This window comes from Mauremys reevesii, linkage group 4, assembly GCF_016161935.1.
Source record: "Mauremys reevesii isolate NIE-2019 linkage group 4, ASM1616193v1, whole genome shotgun sequence".
Lineage (NCBI taxonomy): Eukaryota > Metazoa > Chordata > Testudines > Geoemydidae > Mauremys > Mauremys reevesii.
This window is the reverse complement of record NC_052626.1, coordinates 10,535,172-10,557,217: the sequence shown is the minus strand read 5'-3', so window position 1 is coordinate 10,557,217 and position 22,046 is coordinate 10,535,172. Positions and strand designations below refer to the sequence as shown.

Here is a 22,046-nt window from a genome sequence, read left to right as displayed (position 1 = left end):
TGAACACCAAGGGAGGAGAAACTGCTTTTGTAGTTGGCTAGCCATTCACAATCTTTGGTGTCAAATTTGCAGATGTGCTGAAGCTCAGCAGTTTCTCTTTGAAGTCTGGTCCTGAAGTTTTTTTGCTGCAGGATGGCTACCTTTAAATCTGCTATTGTGTGTCCAGGGAGATTGAAGTGTTCTCCTACAGGTTTTTGTATACTGCAATTCCTAATATTTGATTTGTGTCCATTTATCCTTTTACGTAGGGACTGTCCAGTTTGGCCGATGGACATAGCAGAGGGGCATTTCTGGCATATGATGGTGTATATTACATTCATGAAATAACAGTAGGAATGCCTAATAAAAGCAGCAGACTCAGGCGTATTTCTCCTTTTGAGCTCATTTCGTCCTCTTCAGACAGATCCAGAATTTGAGATCTGATGTCTACAAGTGAGTCAGCAGAGAAGGAATAACACCCCAGCTTGCTCTTGAATTGTGGGTGGGAAACACTCATCCTTTTCCTTAGACCTCTTCAGGTCTCTGAGATAACAGACAGGAGGTGGACTGTGCCCCTCACCCCACAACTTGATTTCAAGAGAGGAGAAGAGGAACTACACCTCTACCCTGATAGAATGCTGTCCTCGGGAGCAAAAAAATAAATAAATCTTACTGCATTACAGGTGAAACCGCATTATAGCTAACTTGCTTTGATTCGCCGTAGTGCGCAGCCCCACCCTCCCGGAGCACTGCTTTATCGCATTATATCCGGATTCGTGTTATATCGGGTTGCGTTATATCCAGGTAGAGGTGCATTAGAGATCAGGAACCAAGGCTCATCAGCCCCTTCAACAAAGATGAATCCGTCCTGTTAGATAACTTATGTTGGCAAGAGAAGAGGAATAGATGGATAAGACCCTAAAGAATATGCTGCAAGGGGAAGAATGCTCAGAGAAAAGGTTCACTCTAGCACATCTTTAGATCAGTTTCTTAAAGTATATCCGTGTGTGATTGTGGGATCCCCATGTTCTCTAAAGAACTTGTAATAGCTAATCTTTGCTCCACTGCTGTTTCAACAGATCCAAGGTCCTCACTTTAAGAATCATATTTAATAATTGAGAGATTTTTATGACAAAATGTTAATTACACTAAGCTAATTCTTAGTTTCTAGGCTACATTTATGAAAATACTACCAACTGTTATGAGCACACCAATAAAATCTGACTGGCCCCTTCAACAGTATTCCCCCTCTCATAACAATGGAAGATCAGGTATGTAATGCCTTACCGTTTAGAGTTTCTGACATGCAGAACAAATAGAGTTAGATAATTAAGAACTCTGCTGCTTATCCAATAAATCCATATCCACCCAGCTGTCTCTGCAACTGTGCTTCACTTACTCTGGCAATCTGCACAGCTCGCTGTACACCAGACTAGCTTGAACTGTATATAATCCCCAGGGGCGGCTCTAGGATTTGCGCCGCCCCAAGGAGGGCGGCACGCCGCAGGGGGCGCTCTGGCGGTCGCTGGTCCCGCGGCTCCGGTGGACCTATTGCAGACGTGCCTGCAGAGGGTCCGCTGGTCCCACGGCTCCGGTAGACCTCCCGCAGGCACGCCTGCAGATGCTCCACTGGAGCCGCGGGACCAGCAGACCGTCCGCAGGCATGCCTGCGGGAGGTCCACCGGAGCCGCCTGCCGCCCTCCCGCAGGTTGCCGCCCCAAGCGTGCGCTTGGCGCGCTGGGGTCTGGAGCCGGCCCTGGTAATCCCCTTTCTTTCCCACTGCCTCTCCACATGTTCATCAACTTTATTGTCAGCAGGATTGAGCTGAAAGCCAGACTAGGAAAAAGACACCAGAGAAAACAAAAAACAACAAGGGAAGAAAGACTGAGTCAGTCCCTAAGTGTATTCTCCCAACTATATGCAGTTATATATGCTGTTTATTGGACAAAACACTGAATCTGTATTTTCTGAACAGAGTTGTGCCAAAAAAATTAGAGATAATACAGATGACAATCCCTACTGCAAGACTACACACTTCCATGGGATAACACTGACTCAAGTCATTTATGAATTCTCTTAAATACACATTTATGAAGACCAAGTCTGAAAAGAATTAAAGGAGGCAGTCAACCTGTAATCTAAAAGATTAAAGAAGAATCCGTTTAAATTTAAAAATAGTTTCAGATCCTATGCGGGCCCCACCAAGTCACCTTACCACTTTTTATTGCTTCCCTCCACCCCAATATTACTTTTGTGGGTGTTTTTTCTCCTCCGTTGCTGGAAGACTATATAGGCAGGGAAACTGTACAATCAAAATGGTGAAACTGACTATTCAAAGTGCTGTCAACTGCACAAAAACAAAACTAAAAAAATTCTCAGTTATAGTATTAGATGTTATTTTTAACATTAGAAAATGAAAAGTACTGACAGGAGTGAAATTTTGAAGTTCACCTCTAAAAAAAGTGAACCATATTATACAGGCAAACTATACATCTTTCGTTCCCTGAGCTTTTAGTTTTGCTTATCAATTGCATTGCCACAGCTTATCTCCTCAAGACTTCAATTTTCTGGATGCTAATTTGTCACTTTTGCTCTTGTGAAACCAAAGAACAAAAACTTTGAATCTTTTGCACAATTAAGATAAAATCAATTCTGGAACTATTTCATCTGGACCTGCATTACTATACTATTACAAGAGCAATGAAGATGCACAATTGCCCATACAAAGAGGAATATAAAAATATTTACTTCAAGAGGCAGTAATTAAGAGATACTCTTGCGGAAAATATTTTATACAAAAAAAGACTGCAATTCTATGAGAAAGCAATTTTCTTAACACGGTAATGCTAGAGAGTCTAGAAAATGCAAAAAGGATGCTGCTTTATGTGGAGAGCTACAGCAGTAGGATCTTCTCCAATGGAAGCATAGTCATGTGATCTGGCTGTTCCAAACCATTATGAAACATGCAATGCAAGGTCACCAAGCCTGTATATCACTGCAGCTAGAGGAGACAAGAACAGGACAGCCAACTCCATCATATGCGTTTCTTAGAGACCATCCATGGCCACAGGATGGGAGGAATAAGAAAGATTACCTTCAGTAGAAAACAGCCCCTGGAATCAGTTTCTATTACACCCACTGATTAAAAATAACTGCTCTTGTTTGTAGAATACTCTAAAGCCATGAAATCTTTGTAGTTTCTTGTACTTCATCTCTTTTCAATTGCAAATGTGGGATCTGAGAGGATACAATGAAGCATTCTGTTCAAGCAATGTGTGACAACCACCTTCTCTCCTCCAACCGAGAACAAAAAAAAAAAAAAAACACCTAGGGGTAATATGAAGCTAGTTTTATTCACTGTTTTCAGTCAACCACCAACTAATACACTCACCGCAGTGTACACCCCCGTTTCAGCAGCCAGCAATGTTAGTGGATGGTGATGTATGTATTAAGGCAAGCCCTTTGTTCTCCCTGGGACAGCTGGCTGGCCAGCCATTCCCTGTGTTGGAGTGGTGTGCCTTGAGAATTCATCCCTTCCCTTTTTCTCTCTCTCACACACACTCACCCATCTTGCTATAGGAGAAAGGCTATTCATCTGAGAACTAGACACCAAGTACCTATTTAAATACAACTAAAATTGTTGTCCAAAATGTTGGATCAAACAAGTACTGATACAGCTTAGGGGGAAAAAAATGAGGATACGTAGTTTTTGCCATTACTGATCATTCAAAACAGCAGATAAAGCAAAATACCTCTAAAAATGAAAGTACAAAAAATATACCCGTAGGAAGGACAAGAGAAGATTAGTTTGCCCAAGGCAATAGATTTTGAACCTGCATGCTTTTAATTAATGATTGTATGCAGCGTAGTTGTAGCCCAATTGGTCCCACAATATTGTAAAGACAAGGTGGGTGCAGTAGTATCTTTTATTGGAAAAACTTCTGTTGATGAGAGAGACCAGCTTTTGAGCCACACAGAGCTCTCTTGTGGCTCGAAAGCTGGTCTCTCTCACCAACAGAAGTTGGTCACAACACTTCTTACAGTTCCCCCCCCCCCCACTTGCCTTACATAATCCTTGCTTTTACAAATTTCGCGTTTAGGGTTACAGCTAGCTAGCCTAACTCTGGCTCACAAAAAAAACCTGTTTGCATTAAAATCCCCTTCCAATCCCTGTTAGTTTTTGCTCTACTTCCCACAGTATGAAAACAGATTCTGCATTTAAAAACAACCAATATATTAAACAAGGAAATATTATTTGTAGTTAGTGAAGTAAACTGATTATTTCTGGTTACCATGTCCTTCAAGATTTTAGAACTCAGTAGATCTGATACTCAGACTTAGTTTTCATTCAGAGAACAAGCTTTCCTGCTTTTCAATTCACAATCAGTTTCTTAGCCTTGAATGACCCATTCCACTCCTCTTTATATGGGGGGGTGGGGGTGGCAGAAAAATTACCACACACCCTCTCCCCCATTCCCCATAAAAAGATTGTGTACAAGTTCTACCAAATAAACAGGTCTGGAGACCTATCTATCCATCCACAAACAAGGCCCAGCATCAAGAGTTTTCCCAGGATGCCCTGCCTGATAGTACAAAAGTAGAACCATCATGCCCCTTGCCTAGTGGAGCCATATCAGACTAGACAGGTCTACTGCAGTTGCCTCTTATCTAAAGAGACTGGGACTGTTCATCTTAATCTCTCCTCATATGGAAAATGTTTCATACCCATAATAATTTTTGTTGCCCTTCTCTGCAGCTTTTCCAATTTTAATACAACTTTTCTGAGTTGGAGCAACCAGAACCGCATGCAGTATTCAAGGTGCGGGTGCACCATGGATTTATATAGTGGCATTATGATATTTTTTGTTTTATTACCTATCCCTTTCCTAATGGTTCCTAACATTCCTTTTGCTTTTTTGGACTACCGATACACGTTGAGCAGATGTTTTCAGTGAACTATCCATGATGATTCCAAGATCTTTGTCCTGAGTGGTAACAGCTACTTTAGACCTTATCATATGTATAGTTAGGATTATTCTCCGCCCACCCCAACATGCATTACTTTGAAATTCAATGTTAAGAAATGCACCTGCCCCATTTGTTGCCCCAGTCACCCAGTTTAGTGAGATCCCTTTGTAACTCTCTATATTCAGCTCTGGACTTAACTATTTTGAGTAACTGTGTCATCTGCAAATTTTGCCATCTCACTGTTCATTCTCTTTTCCAGATCATTTATGAATATGTTGAACAGCACAGGTCCCATACAGATCCTTGGAGGACCCCACTATTTACCTCCTCTTCACTGAGACCATTTATTCCTACTCTTTATTTCCTTTTTTAAAAAAAAAACAGTTACAGACCCATGAGAGGACTTTCCTTCTTATCCAATGACTGTTTACTCTGCTTAAGTTTACTTTTGGTGAGGGATATGGTCAAATATTTTGGAAGTCCAAGTACACTGGATCACCCTTGTCCAAATGCTCATTGACTTCCTCAAAGAATTCTAAGATTTGAAAAGAGAACTCAAGCCTCAGCAAAGGCAAACTTATGCAAAGTAAACAGTCACGGGATAACATGTGTTTATCTAGGTGTTTATTAATTTTGTTCTTTACTAGAGTTTCGGTCAACTTTCCTGTTACTGAAGTCAGGCTTACCAGCCTGTAATTCCTAAGATTGCCTCTGAAGTCTTTTTTTAAAATCAGTGTTACATTAGCTATCCTCCAGTCATCTTGTACAAAAGGTGATTTAAGTGATAGGTTACATCCCACAGGTGAGTTCCTTCAGAACTTGGATGAATACTATCTGGTTCTGGTGACTTACTACTGTTTAATTTAACAATTTGTTCGAACTCCACCTCCTCTCCTGACACCTCAATCTGGGGCAGTTCCTCATATTTGTCACCTAAAAAGAACAGGTAGTGTGGGGGGAAGGTCTCCTCTATATCCTCTGCAATGAAGACCAACACAAAGAGTTCATTTAGTTTCTCCACAATGGCCTTGTCTTTCCTGAATGCTCCTTTAGCACTTTGATCATGCAGTGGCCCCTCCAACTGTTTGGTAGGTATCCTGCTTCTGATGTACTTAAAACAAAATTTGCTGTTAGTTTGTGTCTTGCTAGTTGCTCTTCAAATTTATTCTTGTCCTACTTTTACACTTGACTTGTAAAAACTTAATATAGTGAAAACCATCAAAAGTTTAAGAATTTTTTTGACAATCCGTAGTGAGTATATGCTTTTTGTGTCGTGGCCCACAGCCAATACCAAATGACTGTCTCACAAAATACCTTGCCCTCCATTCATAGTTTAATGCCCTAAGACAACCGTAGCAAATGCTTCCATATGAAAAAGTAATATTTTTACCATTCTTTATGACAGTAAGTAGAGAGTTACACTGATTCTATACTGAGCTTGTTCTTTACATTCCCATCACTGCACTATAACTGGTGGGAGCTTGGTTATGTATAAGCCCCCAACAGTCAGAGTCAATTTACTCTCCATGTCAAATTCTGCTAGCGCTAGAAAGACACCATAGGTGGTAAAAAAAGAGTGGCAGCCACTCCAGCTTATCTAAAGCAGAGCTCCCACCATTGCTACAAGCAGCAGAGCTAACAGATGGCAACAACAGAAAACGCTAAGAAAAAAAGCTTCGTGTAGACACTGTCATAGAAGCAGCTGAAAATGAAAGATAGCACCACGTGAACTGCCAACTTTCAACAGATTACCAAGTGCTGTGCAGACTACAATTTGAGAATGACAGTCCTCAGTGTTTTTCTAATAAACTTAGTCTGTCCAGATAATGCTTCAAGATCCTTTTGACATCAAGACCACACAGCCTAACTTGCCCAAGGAAACAGGAGGTGGGGAAGCAGGAAAAGGAGATTATATTGTTTTCTTTGGGTGGAAGTCTGACACCACTTTGACCAAGAAAAAAAATGGAGACACAGCACAACCTTATCTTTACAAAGCAAAGTACAGGGGGGATATGCCCCATGCTTGCCACCCTCTTGGCAAAGATTATTCGTCAAAGTTAGTTTGAGAGAATGAACAGTTGAAGTTTGCAACCTGAGAGGCTCAATATGCCTAGTTAGAACATCACAGGGTGACAGATTGATAAATATTCTGTGTAGGATATATAACCCCTTCAAGTAGCAATTCAGACCCGGGGGATAAAGAAAGCAGAATCCTCAGAAGGACAGTAGGTCCAAAATGGCAGCCAAGTTTGAATAAGGACCACATCTTTCTATTCCAAGAAATAAAAGCATGACCTGTTTATGATTCAAGGCTACACCCTGACGTGTTCCTGAACCTCCATACTTTTAGAAAGATTAACAGAAGAGCCATATTCAAATGGCAGAACTGAAGTCTACCTATACTGTTCACCCCTAACATCTGCTATCTCATATAGCCAGAATAGAAAAGTTGGATTGTTAATCAACATACACTCCTCCAAATACATACTCTTCAAATGGTTCTAAAACCCCCAAGCAGGTTATATGAATCTTAAAGTAGGGACCTCCAGAGCAATTTCACTGAGACCTCCACAAGCCTTTTCTGCACCTAAAACATGCTTATTATATTTCAAGAAAAATAAATCAGAAAGACAATATAAATTTCTACAAAAGAGATGTGTTGGTTTAACAGCTTCATCTTAAGTGCCCCACCACAAGAGATAGCAAAATGGTAGAACTCACTAATTGCCTCTCTTGTATTAATTGGCTGGGGTTTGGAGAGTGGTCCAGAGAGGGGAAATAAGCTAGTCCTGCAGTTATACTGACTCAAACTGAACTTTTAGCATACTTAGAATCTAGACAGATCTCTGGAGCAAATTAAAGGAGGAAACCAAAGATAAAGGACAACTTCAGTTTTACACTATTCAAGCAAAGCATGTTATGCCACAAGGTATACTTATGTCCAACAGCTGTGACCAGGGAGACAGTTGCTCCTTAGTTTATTTGTAGGCTCTACCACCATATTTTAGTAAGGTTCCATGAAAAAGGGTCTGCAAGAACAGAACACTGCATAAAAACCCATGGGGCAAGAGGGGAAATGATGACTGGAGAGGGCATTAAATCTAATATTACACTGAAGTGGTACAGCAACAAACATTTAAGAGGGAGGGGAGACTGCATTTTAAAAAAAAAATCTACATAAGGCATGCTTATAATCACTTAGGTTTTGTTTAGCACAGTGTGTTAGGCGTTATTGCAGGTGTAGAGGGAAAGAGAAAGGGCTGTCAGACAACGATCACTTCATTAATACACAGAACTCCGAATCCTATGGAAAGGAAGACATGAGAAAGGCAAAACAAGGACACTGGACTTCAGAAACTTGGAATTCAACAAACTCAGAAAAATAGTAGGCAAGGTCTCATGGAAAGACCAATTAGGAAGAAAAGGAGTCGAAAGGGGCTGGCAGTTCTTAAAAGATGTAATACTAGAGGCTCTGAAGCAGAGGAAAGATAAGAAGAGCCACAGGAGGCCAATGTAGCTGCACAAGGAGCTTTTTAGCTACCTAAAAACCAAAGGGGATACATACAGGAAATGGAAGGAGGGGCATGTCGCCAAGGAGTATACATGGGAATAGTGCAAGTCTATAGGGACAAAATCTGAAAAGCCAAGGCAGAGAATGAGTTAATATGTCAGACAAACAAAAAAGATCAAAGACAGTGTGGGTCCACTGCTCAATAGAGAAGGTGAGCTAGTAATGGAAGGCGATCGGAAGGCAGAGCTGCTCAATGCCTACTTTGCTTCAGTCTTCTCACAAAAAACAACATGTGACCGGACGACTAGCAAAGTTACCATAGACAAAGGGGGAGGTGTACAAATCAGGATAAGTAAAGAACATGTTAGAGATCTTCTGACCAACCTGAATAAATTCAAATAAGTGAGGCCGGATGCTATTCACCCGAAGGTACTGAAGGAATTAGCTGGAAAAAAATCTCGATGCCACTGGCAAGATTATTGACAAACTCATGAATGACAGGAGAAGGGCTAATGTAGTGACATCTTAAAAAGGGGGGGGAAAGGAGGGGCCACAAAACTATAGACCAATCAGCCTGACTTCAATTCCTGGAAGCTACTAGAGCAATATATAAAACCTTCAATTTGCGAATACCTGAAGGATGATGGGGTACTCACTAGCAGCCAGCATGTATTTACCATGAACAAATCATGCCAAACCAGCTTGATTTCCTTCTTTGACAGGACAACTGATTTGGTGAATGGGAGAATGCAGTGGACATAATATACCTGGACCTTAGCAAGGCTTCTGACACAGTCCCACATGACATTCTGATAAGCCAGCTGGAGAAATGCGGGCTCGACAGAAGTACTATTAAATGGATACATCATTGGTTAAACAGCTGCAAACAAAGAATAACTATTAATGGAATGATGTCAGATTGGAGGGAGGACTCCAGTGGGGTTCCATAGGGATTGGGTCAGGTGTGGTTTAATATCTTTATTAATAACCTGGATATAGATATAGAGAGCATACTGATCAAGTATGCAGATGACAAAGCTGTGATGACAAATACTTTTGAGGATAGAGCTAAAATGTAGAGGGATCTCAAATTGGAAAACTGGGCTATAGACTACAAAATGAAATTCAACAAAAGACAAATGTAAGGTGCTACACTTCAGGAAGAAACCCCAAATGCACAAATACAGAGTGGGGGGGAAACTGGCCTGGCAGCAGCACTGCTGAGAAGGATCTGGGAGTTGTGGTGGATCACAACCTCAAGATTAGTCAGTAATGTGATGCTGTTGCCAAAAAATTTAAAAAAAAATGCAAATGTAATTTCAGGTTGCATTAACAGAGACATAGAATGCAAAGTAACAGCAAGTAATAGTACCGCTCTACTCAGCACTGGTTAAGCCTCAGCTGGAGTACTGCGCCCAATTTTGGTCACCAATGTATAGAAAGGATGTAGAGAAACTGGAAAGATCCAGAGGTGAGCATCAAGGATGATCAAAGGATTAGAATGCAAGACTATGAGCAAAGCCTGAAGGACCTGTTTAGTATGTTTAGTTTGGGAAAGAGATTAAGGGGGAGGGGGAATATGATGGTTGTCTATGAAAGGCTGCCATAAAAAAAAGATGGAGAAAAGTTGTTCTCTTTTGCCACAGAATACAAGTGGCAATAGGTTCAAACTACACTACAGCATAGAAGATTTAGATTAAATCTCAGTAAAAACTTCCTAACTGTAAGAACAGTAGGACAATGGCACAGATTGCCTCAGGAAGTTTTGGAAGCTTCTTCCCTGGAAGTTTTCAAAAGGAGGCTGAATAGCCACGTATCTTGGATGGTTTAGACACAACAAATCCAGCATGTTGGCAGGGTGGGTAGACTAAATGATCCTTGTGGTCCCTTCTAACTCTATGATTGAGCTCAGGCTTTCCAATGGATGAATGGCTATTACCACCATTATATTTCACGTCTAAGAGTTAACACAACACAGGATTATATGCAAGTATCCTCCAAATGATTATTAGTTTGTAACAACTACATTAATTTTTTTACTACTAACTTGACCCAAATGGAATTTCACAAAATACAGTTCTGCATATATATTATTTCACCACTGGGTGCCATGTTCACTGTCTCAGCTACACTCATACCAGACATGCTCAGTTTACAAGTAACAGCCTTTTTTGCAACTGCCAACCCTGCAAACTCTGCCTGAAACTTGGAAGCTGGGCTATGTTCTTTCTGGCCTGGGGCTGAATAAAGATTCTGCAAATGGAATTTGGCTAACACTAGAATCCAGCTTCCTTCTTGCTGCCTGTGTTCACTCTGCAATGCCAACAAGAGTAGTGAAAGCTTATTTTTGCCATGACTCCCTGAATACATACATGTAAAAATAACACTCTGTTAATGCAAACCAGTCACTTCTGACCATGATGGTTTTAAATAATTTCTAGTACAGTAAGGCTGTGTATAATCCTCCTCCTGCCCTAAAAGAAGTTTTATATTCTAAATAGCAATACACTGATGGAGATCCATTACACAACTTTAATTCTATGGAGGAGAGTTGTGATGTATAAGCTACTCAAGCTTTGCCCTCCTACTTTACGTAGTCAGAAACCTGATTCTATTACACCCCTGCAATGGTTTACAGCCTGTGTTTTCTTATGGAGGAGTGCTGTTTGACCTTTTGTGATTTTCCTGGTATGTGCCTTGAGATCCTTGCATGGAAAGACATTTAAAACATTACACTGGGCCCTATGTGCTGCCAGTTCACAAAACTGGTAGGAGAGTAGATACATGCTTGAGTGCCTAAGCAGCTGGAGGTTTGATTATGCAACTCTAGATGGAGATAAGGCAGGGCTGAGTCAGCAGTCTAATGGCAGCATTTTGTGCTAGCATATTAGAGGTGGTGCAGGAAGCAGAATCAGAAGTTAAGTCCCTTTTTCTCCCATAACCAATAAGGGATGAAAATGCTTCCAAGATAGCATATTCAGCCCCTGAGAGTAAGGGAAAGGAGTGTATCACATCTTTCAAGTGCTTCTAAGAAAGATGTGCTTAGTCCTCCTCCTTAGATCATAGAATTAACTACTATGTATGCCAAGTGAGGAAGATTTCAGAATTTCAATGGCAGTTAGGCCTGGCTGACATCAATGGGAGCTGTTCCCCTAAAAAAGCCAATCAGGCCAAGGGTATAGAACTTTTAAGTTGTCCAACAAGACTGTGAAAACAGACTTTAGATTTGCCTGTGAGAAGAGAACATTGCATCCACAGTCAGAGTATCAGTGGAAGCTGAAGATCAAAAACCTGTAATTTTTTTTTCTTAAATTTTTGGTATTCTCTAAATGCAAGGTCACAGTTCCAAAATAACTGGCTTGTTAGTGATGTTTAAAGGCCCCTTTCAAGTTTCAGATTTACTGTTCTCATTAACCCAGACAGGATTAAGGATAAAAGCTGTACATTCTTCTTAAAAGCAGGAGGGAAAAAACAAAGCAAAGACTAACCTGGGAATATTCCCAGATACTGAAAACCAACTGCCTTATACTTCAAACACACACACACACACGTTAAGAGAAAGTAGGAGAAAAGCTAGAGTTAGAGCTCTCACTTCATAGTGACCAGAGAAACCGTTCTACCTTCCTGTTCAGAACAGCAAGTTTTAGATGTGGGAACTAGCAGGGGAATGAAGATGCAATTGCCGCAAGGATTCCCAAATCCTGCCTGAAAGATTCCCTCACATTCTGTCTTCTCAAGAAGAGTAGGAGAGCGCCTTTTTTTTTATAGTACCCTGAAACACTGAACGCTGCAGCTACTGTCTGCTGGAGGTAGAACAAACTGGAAAGGAGGACAATGTGGTTTGAGGCACTGCAGCACTTTATTGGCCAATCTGCCCATCAGGTTTAAACATAAAAATATCCATCTATTCCAAAGTGATGGATTCATGGTATAAAACATGCAAAGAGGAAAGAATTATTCAGCTGCTAACATCATTTTCAATAATACAATCTCATCTATGAAAGGGGAATTCCCATTGAGGCAGGAGATTAATTACTGTATATTTATTATTCCAATAAGAGTCAATGCTTCATTTAGTGAGTCAAAATAAAGTCAAGCTGCTCTATGTGAAAAAGTGCAGCTGTGCTTAAATGAAAGTTTCAGCCCATTAACTTCTGTGCCCAAACTAAACAAAGCATATAGAAAAGAATCTGCACATTTGGTCTCTAGTTTATTTATAATATGCAACAAGAGATTTCAACCTTTATTAATGCACTTCAGTTTGTTTAGTTTCTTACAGTAACTAATGGTCTTCTCAGTCAGTACCACTTTGTCATCTGTGGTGACATTTATATGCCCTAAAGGGAAGTAATTCATCTGTTAAAAATCTACCTGCTCATTAGCCAGCACTGAAAGTACGCCCTGTTGAAAGAATGTTATTTCATTACAGAATGTACAAAACTTACTAGATTTTGAAATAAACTGGACTATAAGCCTATCAGACTGGAAGTTAAATTTCAAGCCTCCTAAACACACATCACTGCAATTTTAATATGAACAAGAGTCTTGCAAAACGGTCATGAAGTTTACCAACTAAGGGCTAGTCTGCACTTACCAGCTGGGTCGACGCGGTGAGTTCGACTTCTCGGAGTTCGAACTATCGCGTCTAATCTGGACGCGATAGTTCGAACTCCGGAAGCGCCGTGGTCGACTCCGGTACTCCACCACTGCAAACGGCGGTGGCGGAGTCGACCTTGGAGCCGCAGACTTCGATTCCGCGGCATCTGGACGGGTGAGTAGTTCGAATTAGGGTACTTCGAATTCAGCTACGCTATTCACGTAGCTGAATTTGCGTACCCTAGTTCGACGCCGCTTCTTAGTGTGGACCAGCCCTAAGTTTACCAACTACTTGATTCTTTGTTTCACTGGGGTGGGGGGAAAGAGAAATGATGGATATGATGGCAAAACATTTCCTGCCTTTAGCAACTAGAATTTTGCAAGAGTGGTTTAATACAACAGTGATTAAACAGTTGAAATCACAGCACTAAGGTACCAGACCACACTATTTCTTGGCCTTCTTCCCTCTAACACATACTGTAGATCGGTCACTACTTAACTTCTCACTTGCCTTTTCATTTGCCTCGCCCACATTCGGTGCACCATATTTCAGCTTCATACTGGTCTCATGGTAATATGAGGACACTGAAGCAGCCAGTCGTATAGATAGATGACTGCTACAGCGGAGGTATAGCTGTTGTACAGAATGCTGCACATAGGGTGATCAGATGTCCTGATTTTATAGGGACAGTCCTGATTTTTGGATCTTTTTCTTATATAGGCTCCTATTACCCCCCACCTTGTCCCGATTTTTCACATTTGCTGACTAGTTAACCTAGCTGCACATAACAGAAGACCATTCCTACTGCAATGCCAAGTACTGTATAGGAGCATGTTGCCCTCAGGCCATGCATTGGCCATCTCCAGTGTAATGTATCAGAACCTTTCCCATGCCAAATGAATACATGTGACCAGTTCACTCTTCATAAAGCATATTAATCGTTATCTCGAGTCAGTCAAGACATGTGATGTGCCCAAGTGCCACAACAGTCAGGGCTGTGAAAACAGAAGTCAGCACCTGAAATAAACCACTTCTATAAGTACAAATAAAAAGGAGGATTTCCTCACTGCTTTCCCCGAAGAAAAAAAAATGTACCCATTGCTACCAAGAAACAGTCACATTTACAAAAGTGTGACCTGATTAGTTCATGCCTAACCAAGAGCCAACTTACCTCAAACAGCCATTTTGTTAACATAAATCCCTCAGTGTTGCTGAGGTACTTCAACATCCATTTTTATTGTGAAATGGATTTCCAAAAAGGTGATACTGAGTCTGCACTGGGCAATTTAAAAACATTTCTTTTAGCTGAATGATACGCATCTCCCACCATAGTCTAACAATTATGGATCATTTAGTAGAAGTTGCAAGTATGCTTCCATGACAGAAATAGCAGAAGTCCAGATCCCCCCACCCCATCCAGATTATCAAGAAACAACCTAAAAGCATGGGTCAACAGACTTGGGGTTAGCTGGGCTCACACTAGTGACCTAATATAGCTGAGTAGCCAGTCCTTTGAAGTTACAGCTAAGGCCCAAGCTTGGGCTCTGAAGCTAGGAGGATGAGGAGGGTTTCAGAGCCAGAGCCTTAACTTCAAAGTGCTGTCTACACAGTTTTTGTATGCATTAGCTAAAGTGTTAACTAACAAAGTGTTAAAATCCTAGTGTAGATAAGGTAAACTACAGGTTTAACTCATTAGCTGGTGAAGGTAGAGCTAACAACCCTTAGGATTTATCAGCTAATGTTTTAAACCTACAACTTTCCTTGTCTACACCAAAAAAAAAAATTGTTTAAAACCTGTTAAAATCCTAGCGGAGCCATAGCTATAGAGAATGTGTCATTGTGTCAAGACATTTAAATAAGTCTTTCTATAATATCAGAGGGCTTGGCTACACTTACGGTTTGCAGCGCTGGTCATCCTGTGTAGTGGCGCAGCGCTGTGTGTGGCCCACTCACAGCTACCAGCGCTGTGTGGTGGTGGCCACCACATTGCAGCTGTTGTTGGGAGTGCTGCATTATGGGCAGCTATCCCAGCATTCAAGTGGCAAAAAACGTGCTTTTCAAAGAGGGGTGGAGGGTGGTGTAGTGTGTGAGGAGGGGAGAGAGAAGAGAGAGAGAGTGGATTTTTGACTGTGTGTTGTGTGTTGTAGTTGAAAAAAAAAAAAAAAAAAATGTTGTCTTAGAGCTTTCTTCTTTAACTCTTAATTGCCTGCCCAACCTCCTCCCACCCTCGCTGTTTTTCACACCCTGTGGTGTGGTGTGACAGAGAGAGAGAGAGAGAGAGGAGAGAGAGTGGATTTTTGGTGGTTTGAAAATTCCTGAAAAAAAAAAAATCAAAATGTTCACGAACCCTTGGTCTTAATTGCCAAACAGCCCAACACTGTTTCTCTGTTCTCTCTCTCAAAAAAACATTCTCTCCCTTTCTCCATACAGATTAGTCACAGCCAGGTACAGATAGCTCTGTTTGTTGTGATCAGTGTTTGTTTTTTTAGAGCAGTTCAACGTTCAGCCATCAACAAAAACAAAGAAACAAAAACAAAAGAAAGAAAACAAAACAAAGAAGTAATTTAGTTAAAAGCTCCTATATCTCTCCTGTATCCCCTGTGTGTGTGTAGCGCTGGTGTGTGTCGCTGATCACGCTGCTGCAGGAGCACCCCCCGCAATCGGGCACACCCCAAGCTGGCCAGCCAGCCAGGCCAGCAGCAGGCCAGGTGAGTGCAGGTGTGGTGTGGACGGCAGTGTGGGCAGCGCCACTAAGCAGCGCTGAAAGGCCTCTACCAGCGCGCGCCCAAGCAAGCCCTTAGACACCACAGCCAAAAACTGGTCCTCAATTGCCATTAAGGCTCCAGCAGAGGGGTGTTTATTCCGAAGAGGTCAGCACAGATGAGAGATGGATTTGCTTGCCTCTCACCCATCTGACAAATATCAGTCATTGTATACTAGTCTACTATTTGGGGAGGTTTGCTACTAATTAAGGGCACAATGCTTTTGATCTAGTTTTGTTTGAGGGAGGGAGGGAGCGAGCAAGGAAGAGAGCATGGCCAGTGTTTGACCACATGTACATACCGGTAAGACCACTCTGATCCCCACATTAAGGCTTTCTGAATCCCTGCTGCAGCCTTCTTGTAACAGGCCATTGTAGGGATGACCAGGTCAACAAACTTGAGCTCTCTCTACAACACAAGAGACATTTGCATCCCTTCTCCCAACCAATCAAGATTTCCTACAAGACAAGACCTCCAAGAGAAGCCTCTGCCTCTCTCCACTAGGCCTACCACATGGCAGTCTCCAGGCAAGAAATAGGAAGCTGGGCCTTTCCAAAATAATGAACTCTGCACAAGCCTGCCAGTGGGAAGACCTCAAAATGCACCTTCTCCACTATCTTAGCTATGTATCACTTCCATAATATTCCCTATGCTCATAGGAATTGGGAGTAAAGGATCACTGGGACATCAAAAGTTTTGTGCTTTGCTTCAAGACTTAATGGAGGCTAGGATTCTGACAGTATGCCTGCTGTCATCACTTTTCAGTGGAGCTCAGTGGATTCCTACAGTATCCATACGTTTATGAAGTCCAGTAGAACGCAGAAGGCTGTGCACCACTGATCTTACTGGCACTGGCAGAAAGATAAGCACTTTGGCCCTTTACCTAGAGTGCAGTAAATAGGAAGGCAAGGAACCCAGAAAATAAGTTTGTCAGACTTGTTTTCTTCTGAGTAAATGCAGACTATGTCTTCCTTTTTCTTTCCAAATATGGAACTTATTCCACTTCCCTATGTGTGATGGGCTTGCTGGCTGTACATTCCCTGGCTGGGGGGAGGAGGGGTGAGAGAGGGGGTGTCAGAATTACAGTTTACTTTTGGAGTGCATCCAACTTCATTTTCTAGCAAGTATTAAACATGCAAGGTGTTTGACATTTTGCTGGAAGTTAAAATCCACATATATTCTTGAAAGAAGTAAATCAGTCTGAAGTGATTGATGTTATTTTATGTCACTAGCTGGGATTTTATATTGATGTAGCAATGCACTGAATAAGGTCAGCTGTTAGGCATAGACCAAGGTTCTAAGAGCCATAAACAAGGTATATAGCAAAATTCTATCCTATTCCTATGACATCTACAAGAACCAAGTTAAAACTGTATTTTGTTTATACTAAGTTAAAAAATAAACTTTTGCTCTATCATGCTGAGTGCCAGCTTTTGCTAAATAACCATGTAATCTTATTGCTGCAACTGTCATCCTTCCTTTAACCACTCCCTACTGTTTTACTACACACTGTTGCATCATGTCTACAATTCTATTTAGGTATCATGCCCACCGGTATGGTGGTAATTTCACTGAAAGCTCTTGAGAAGACAAGGACCATGTCTTCTTAACCGGTCTAGTTCATGGAACATGATACCACATAATAAACTATTTCCATGACGTGCCCACCCACAAAGATCTCAATGACCCTACTGCTAGTAATAAATAAAAGAAAATCAGTTTCTGCAGAACTGAGTCCTTCCAGCAGTGACTTTTGAACAAACCAACCATGTACGCTCTTCTCTTCACCAATACAGTAAGCAGTGCCCTAAAATATGTTGAAGCAATTGACCACCATGACATTTGCCAGAGAATGATTCTTATGTGAAACCTAGGGTGATCTATTAAATAAAACCTGATAGCAAAACCTGAGCTGCTTGAATACTAAGTTTCAGACAAGGCATCTATGCCACATACTCTGTTCTACAGAGGTGAAAAGTGTATATAAAAAGACTCAAGCTATGAAGCAAAAAAGCATCACACAACACGAGGCTGACGTTCTAATTAATAACAAGGTCCCACACAATCCGTGGTTACATTTGCTGCAGAATCCACCCCTTGTCACAGAATTATGCTCCAAAACCATTTTTTAAAGTACCCAGTTCTCCTGGTTGTAAAGAAGGCTGTGTAGTCTAGTGGACAGAGTGTTCACTGGGACTCAGGAAACCTGGGTTCTATTCCTGAACATAACATAAGAACAGCCATACTTGGTCAAACCAATGGTCCATCTAACCCAGTATCCTGTCTTCCAACAGTAGCCAATGCCAGGTGCTTTGGAGGGAATGAACAGAACAGGCAATCAAGTGATCCATTCCCTGTTGTTCATTCTTAGCTTCTGGCAAGCAGAGGCTAGGGACATCTAGAACAGTGGTTCTCAACCTTTCCAGACTACTGTACCCCTTTCAGAAGTCAGATTTGTCCTGCATTTCCCAAGTTTCATCTTACAAAATCAGACATAAAAATACAAAAGTGTCACAGCACACTATTACTGAAAAATTGCTTACTTTCTCATTTTTACCATATAATTATAAAATAAATCCATTGGAATATTGTACTTGCATTCCAATGTGATACTTGAACCTGTTTTTCCACTTCTGAACCTTGTCTGAAGCCCAAGCCCTGCCACCCAGGGCTGAAACATGTAACTTAGCTTCGCGAGGCCCCCTGTGGCATGGGACCCCGGACAATTGCCCTACTTCCTATTGTGCCACTTCTGGTACTTGACTTTTTTGTCATTTAGAGGTGTTAATATAAACCTAATCCTCCAAAAATTAGATTATCTCATTCAAAAACCTTGTTACCTGGAATTCTTTGGTTTCATACAAAGGTAATAGGCAGAATAACCTTTGAATTTTCCTATTTTTTTCAGAATGATGAACAGATGCTCAAACTGTTCTGAGAGTTCCCAGCAGTGATTCAGCACTGTGATTAGAAAAAAGAAAATAAGCTTTATGCTATTTATGGCACTACTTATAGCAAGCAAGTGTTCTCAATTTGAGGTGGAGTGGGGTGGGGCGGGATGGGATGGGCATGCAGAAGATTATATATTTATAATTTAGTGCCTTAAACTCTAATTCTGACAAAATGGAAGATGTACACAATGGAGTAATTTAGTTTTTTGACTTTGTCCTATCCCCATACCATTAGTCTACTAAATAACACTAATGTGTTTTAACATGGTTTGATGTAGTCAACAAAGGCAAAGCTAAACATGCCAAGACACAGTTGAGGCACTACCACATTAGAAGAGTTACCCACCTGAGTAAATTCTGTTGTGTGGACAGGCCCTAATGTAACAAGGGTTACATCAGAATCAATGTTGTGCATAGATGTTAGCATCTTGCAAAAAAGGCATAAGAATGTTCAGTTTGTATAAAAATACCTCAGTACATCTGGAAAGCAAAAAATAGGATGTCTTAACCTATTCAAACCAATTTGATGTTTACTGAAAATCTCATTATTATAAGTTTCATATTAAATAGAAATGCATGGCACTAAAGAATGAGACATTTGTTTATATCAATCAATAAGATCACCGACATTCTGTTATTTAAAAAGCAGAACAGAATCTACCGAATTAAGTTCAGAGCCAAACGTTTTACACTTATGCACTTTCAAATACTGCTAAATATAGCAAAGCAGCAGATAGGGAAATGTGTTTCTAGCTGAACACAAAAGCATCTGCAGCACATCAGTTCATACAATATAATTAAATTAAGGATTTAACATTGCACTATGGTTCTACAGTGAGAGAGACAAACTGTTTCACAGCTAAAGTTATCCTCCATTCTCACCACATCACCACTAACAATACACCTTTTCCTGCTCTGAACAGCTTGATATGGATTTTTCCAATTGAAAATGCTGAAATAAACAGCTTTTCTACAATTTACACTTTTCAAAGATTACTAGTTGCATTTACAGCAGTTGAACTCCATTCCATAGTAACTATGTCTAAATATATTATTTTTGTCACCATACACACATTTTGTGTCACTTCTAAAACCACCCCATAGGACATAGAGACTGCTTACAAGAGCAAAATTAAAAGGCTTTTCCTTTCTGTTGGATTTTAAAATCCAATTAATTGCTTTGCAGAAGAGAACATCTTTTCATAAGAGATTGTTAGTCTAAAAATAATTACAGCTTTCTACTTCATTCTAGTAAGCATTTAACATATTTGTAGTTGGGGAGGCAAGTTATTAATACAGTAATTCTTTACTTGTTCAGGAACTCTGCTTCGTGGTCGGTTTTAAAGCTTTATGTATTTATTTGCTAAAAATGTTCCCCATTTGCTGAACATGCATTTAATTTTGATAACTGTAAACTTATGCATCTTACAGGGTTCTCTGGGGCACTCAGTGAATAAGGCTTACATGCCTTATGTTCATCAGTAGCTTCTATGATGTTCAGCAGAAAAGCTTCAAGCTCTAACAGCAGGGCAGGAACATTAATACCAAGCGGATTACTTTAAGATCCATATCAAGCTGAAAAAACAAACATTTCCACTAGAATCTGAATGTAAGTAAATGCCTCTTCCTCCTCCCCTAATTTCATCATCTCCCCTGCAATGTGGAAGATAGGGACAATGTCTATCATATGAACAAAGATGCCACTAGAAAATGTAAGCTGATGAAGGGAAGCTTTTAATTGTTGAAGTGTAATGATTACAGGCAATTGCCACCTACAAACTGCAGATTGCACAGAGAAAGGTAAGCTGGATCTCTTCGCACACTTCATAATCAGTGTTTAGGAACTTTGGTGTGTGTGTTTGCACTCGTCCTGCTGCATGCTCAGGAACTCTGCGTGTTTGCTGAGGGAGAGCTAGCCCTTGCTAGGGTGCCATCTACTGCAGCTCCAGTGCCACAGGGACACAAACATGCTGATACCTGCCCAGCAGAGAGGCCCCAAAGCTCAGCACGCCGTGGCCAGCTCCCCCGAGAAACAGGGTCCATGGAACCAGCACAGTCATTATCCCTAACCATCCACAGCAGGCCCTTGCCTGAGCCAAGCTGGGAGCGTAAATCCGTCCCACAGATCCGCATTAGGCTAATGGGAGACAGACAAGAGAGCGAGAGGCTGCCAGCTCCTGGGGAACTGCATGTGCTTTAGTTACGCGGGGGCACGGCTCGCTTACACACACACACTCCCCAATGGAGGTTGTGCCTTAGACCTGGAGCAGGAAGAGGGCAATGCACCAGCCCAGCAGCACCACCAGGGCAACACGAGAGCCAGCCCTGCCCCCCCGTAGAGAACATCCCCCAGGCAGGCGAGGAAGCAGGGAACTCCCCCACCACCACCACGGCCAGGGGACGAGGGATGCTCCCCCCGCCCCGGACCCTCCACCAGCAGCCCAGAGCTGGGGCACGGAGCGGGGGGGGGGAGCTTCCTGCCCCCTAGAGTTTCACCTTCACAGCCCAACAGGAGACAAAGATCCCTGCGCCATCCCACGGAGGGCGGGGGGCGAAGGGGGAACCCCCCCCCGCTGCTCCTTCCCCTCAGTCACTCCCCACTCAGCGTCCTCACAGGGACCTGAGCCTCATCCCCCCCCCCGAGATTCCCTTCCCCCTCAGGAGTTTGACATCGCACCCCCCGCGCGCGCTCAGGACCCCACTTCCCCGCGACTCCCCTCAGCTCGCCCGCCGACCCCGCCTCAGCCACCCCCGCTCACTGCCCCGCCCCCGCGGACAGTCCCCCGCGCGCTCACTCACCCCAGCACCACCAGCTCCCCGTACTTGACGGGCTCCTTGTTGGGGGCGCAGTGCTCCTCCTGGCTGGGGGAAAACATGGGGCCGCCGCCGCTGCTCGCCCGCCGGCCGCCGTTACAATCCCATCGGGGGGGGGGAGTCCGGAGCGGGCTCCGCGCTGCGCCCCGCACTGAGCCCGCGAGCGCCCGACAACAGACACTAATGCCGAGGGGGGGGGGGGGAAGAGACCAACTCGCGTCAGGAGGCGGGGGGAGGTGCAGAGTTAGGGCTGGCCCAGCTCCCCGTCGCCTCCTCCCCCTTCACGCGCTGCCCGCGGGCGGGGGTTGGGAGTCGCCGCGTAGCCGCCCCGCTCTGCTTCCCCCCCCCTCCGGGGACGGCAGTGGTACAGCCCGCTCTGTTATGTAAACATAGAGTAAGGAGACGGGGCAGCTCTTAAAGGGGCCGCTGGCTTCAGCCCAGCCTCCTCCCCCGCGGCCTCCAGA

General features: G+C 42.5%; 1 protein-coding gene across 2 annotated transcripts in view; it reads right to left on the bottom strand.

The window, feature by feature from the left end:
* Window positions 1-21,770, bottom strand: part of PELI2 (pellino E3 ubiquitin protein ligase family member 2) — a 124,687-nt gene extending 102,917 nt beyond the window's left edge. Inside the window, exons 1-2 of one of the 2 annotated variants that reach the window (XM_039536505.1) lie at window positions 21,568-21,640; window positions 18,658-18,778 (exon numbers count right to left, since the gene is read on the bottom strand). In XM_039536505.1, coding sequence (XP_039392439.1) covers window positions 18,658-18,677 — 20 coding nt within the window. In that variant the 5' untranslated portion in view covers window positions 18,678-18,778; window positions 21,568-21,640. Of the gene's footprint in view, window positions 1-18,657; window positions 18,779-21,567 lie in introns of both variants that reach the window. The other variant, XM_039536504.1, reaches the window with a different exon arrangement.
* Window positions 21,771-22,046: the final 276 nt, after the last annotated feature.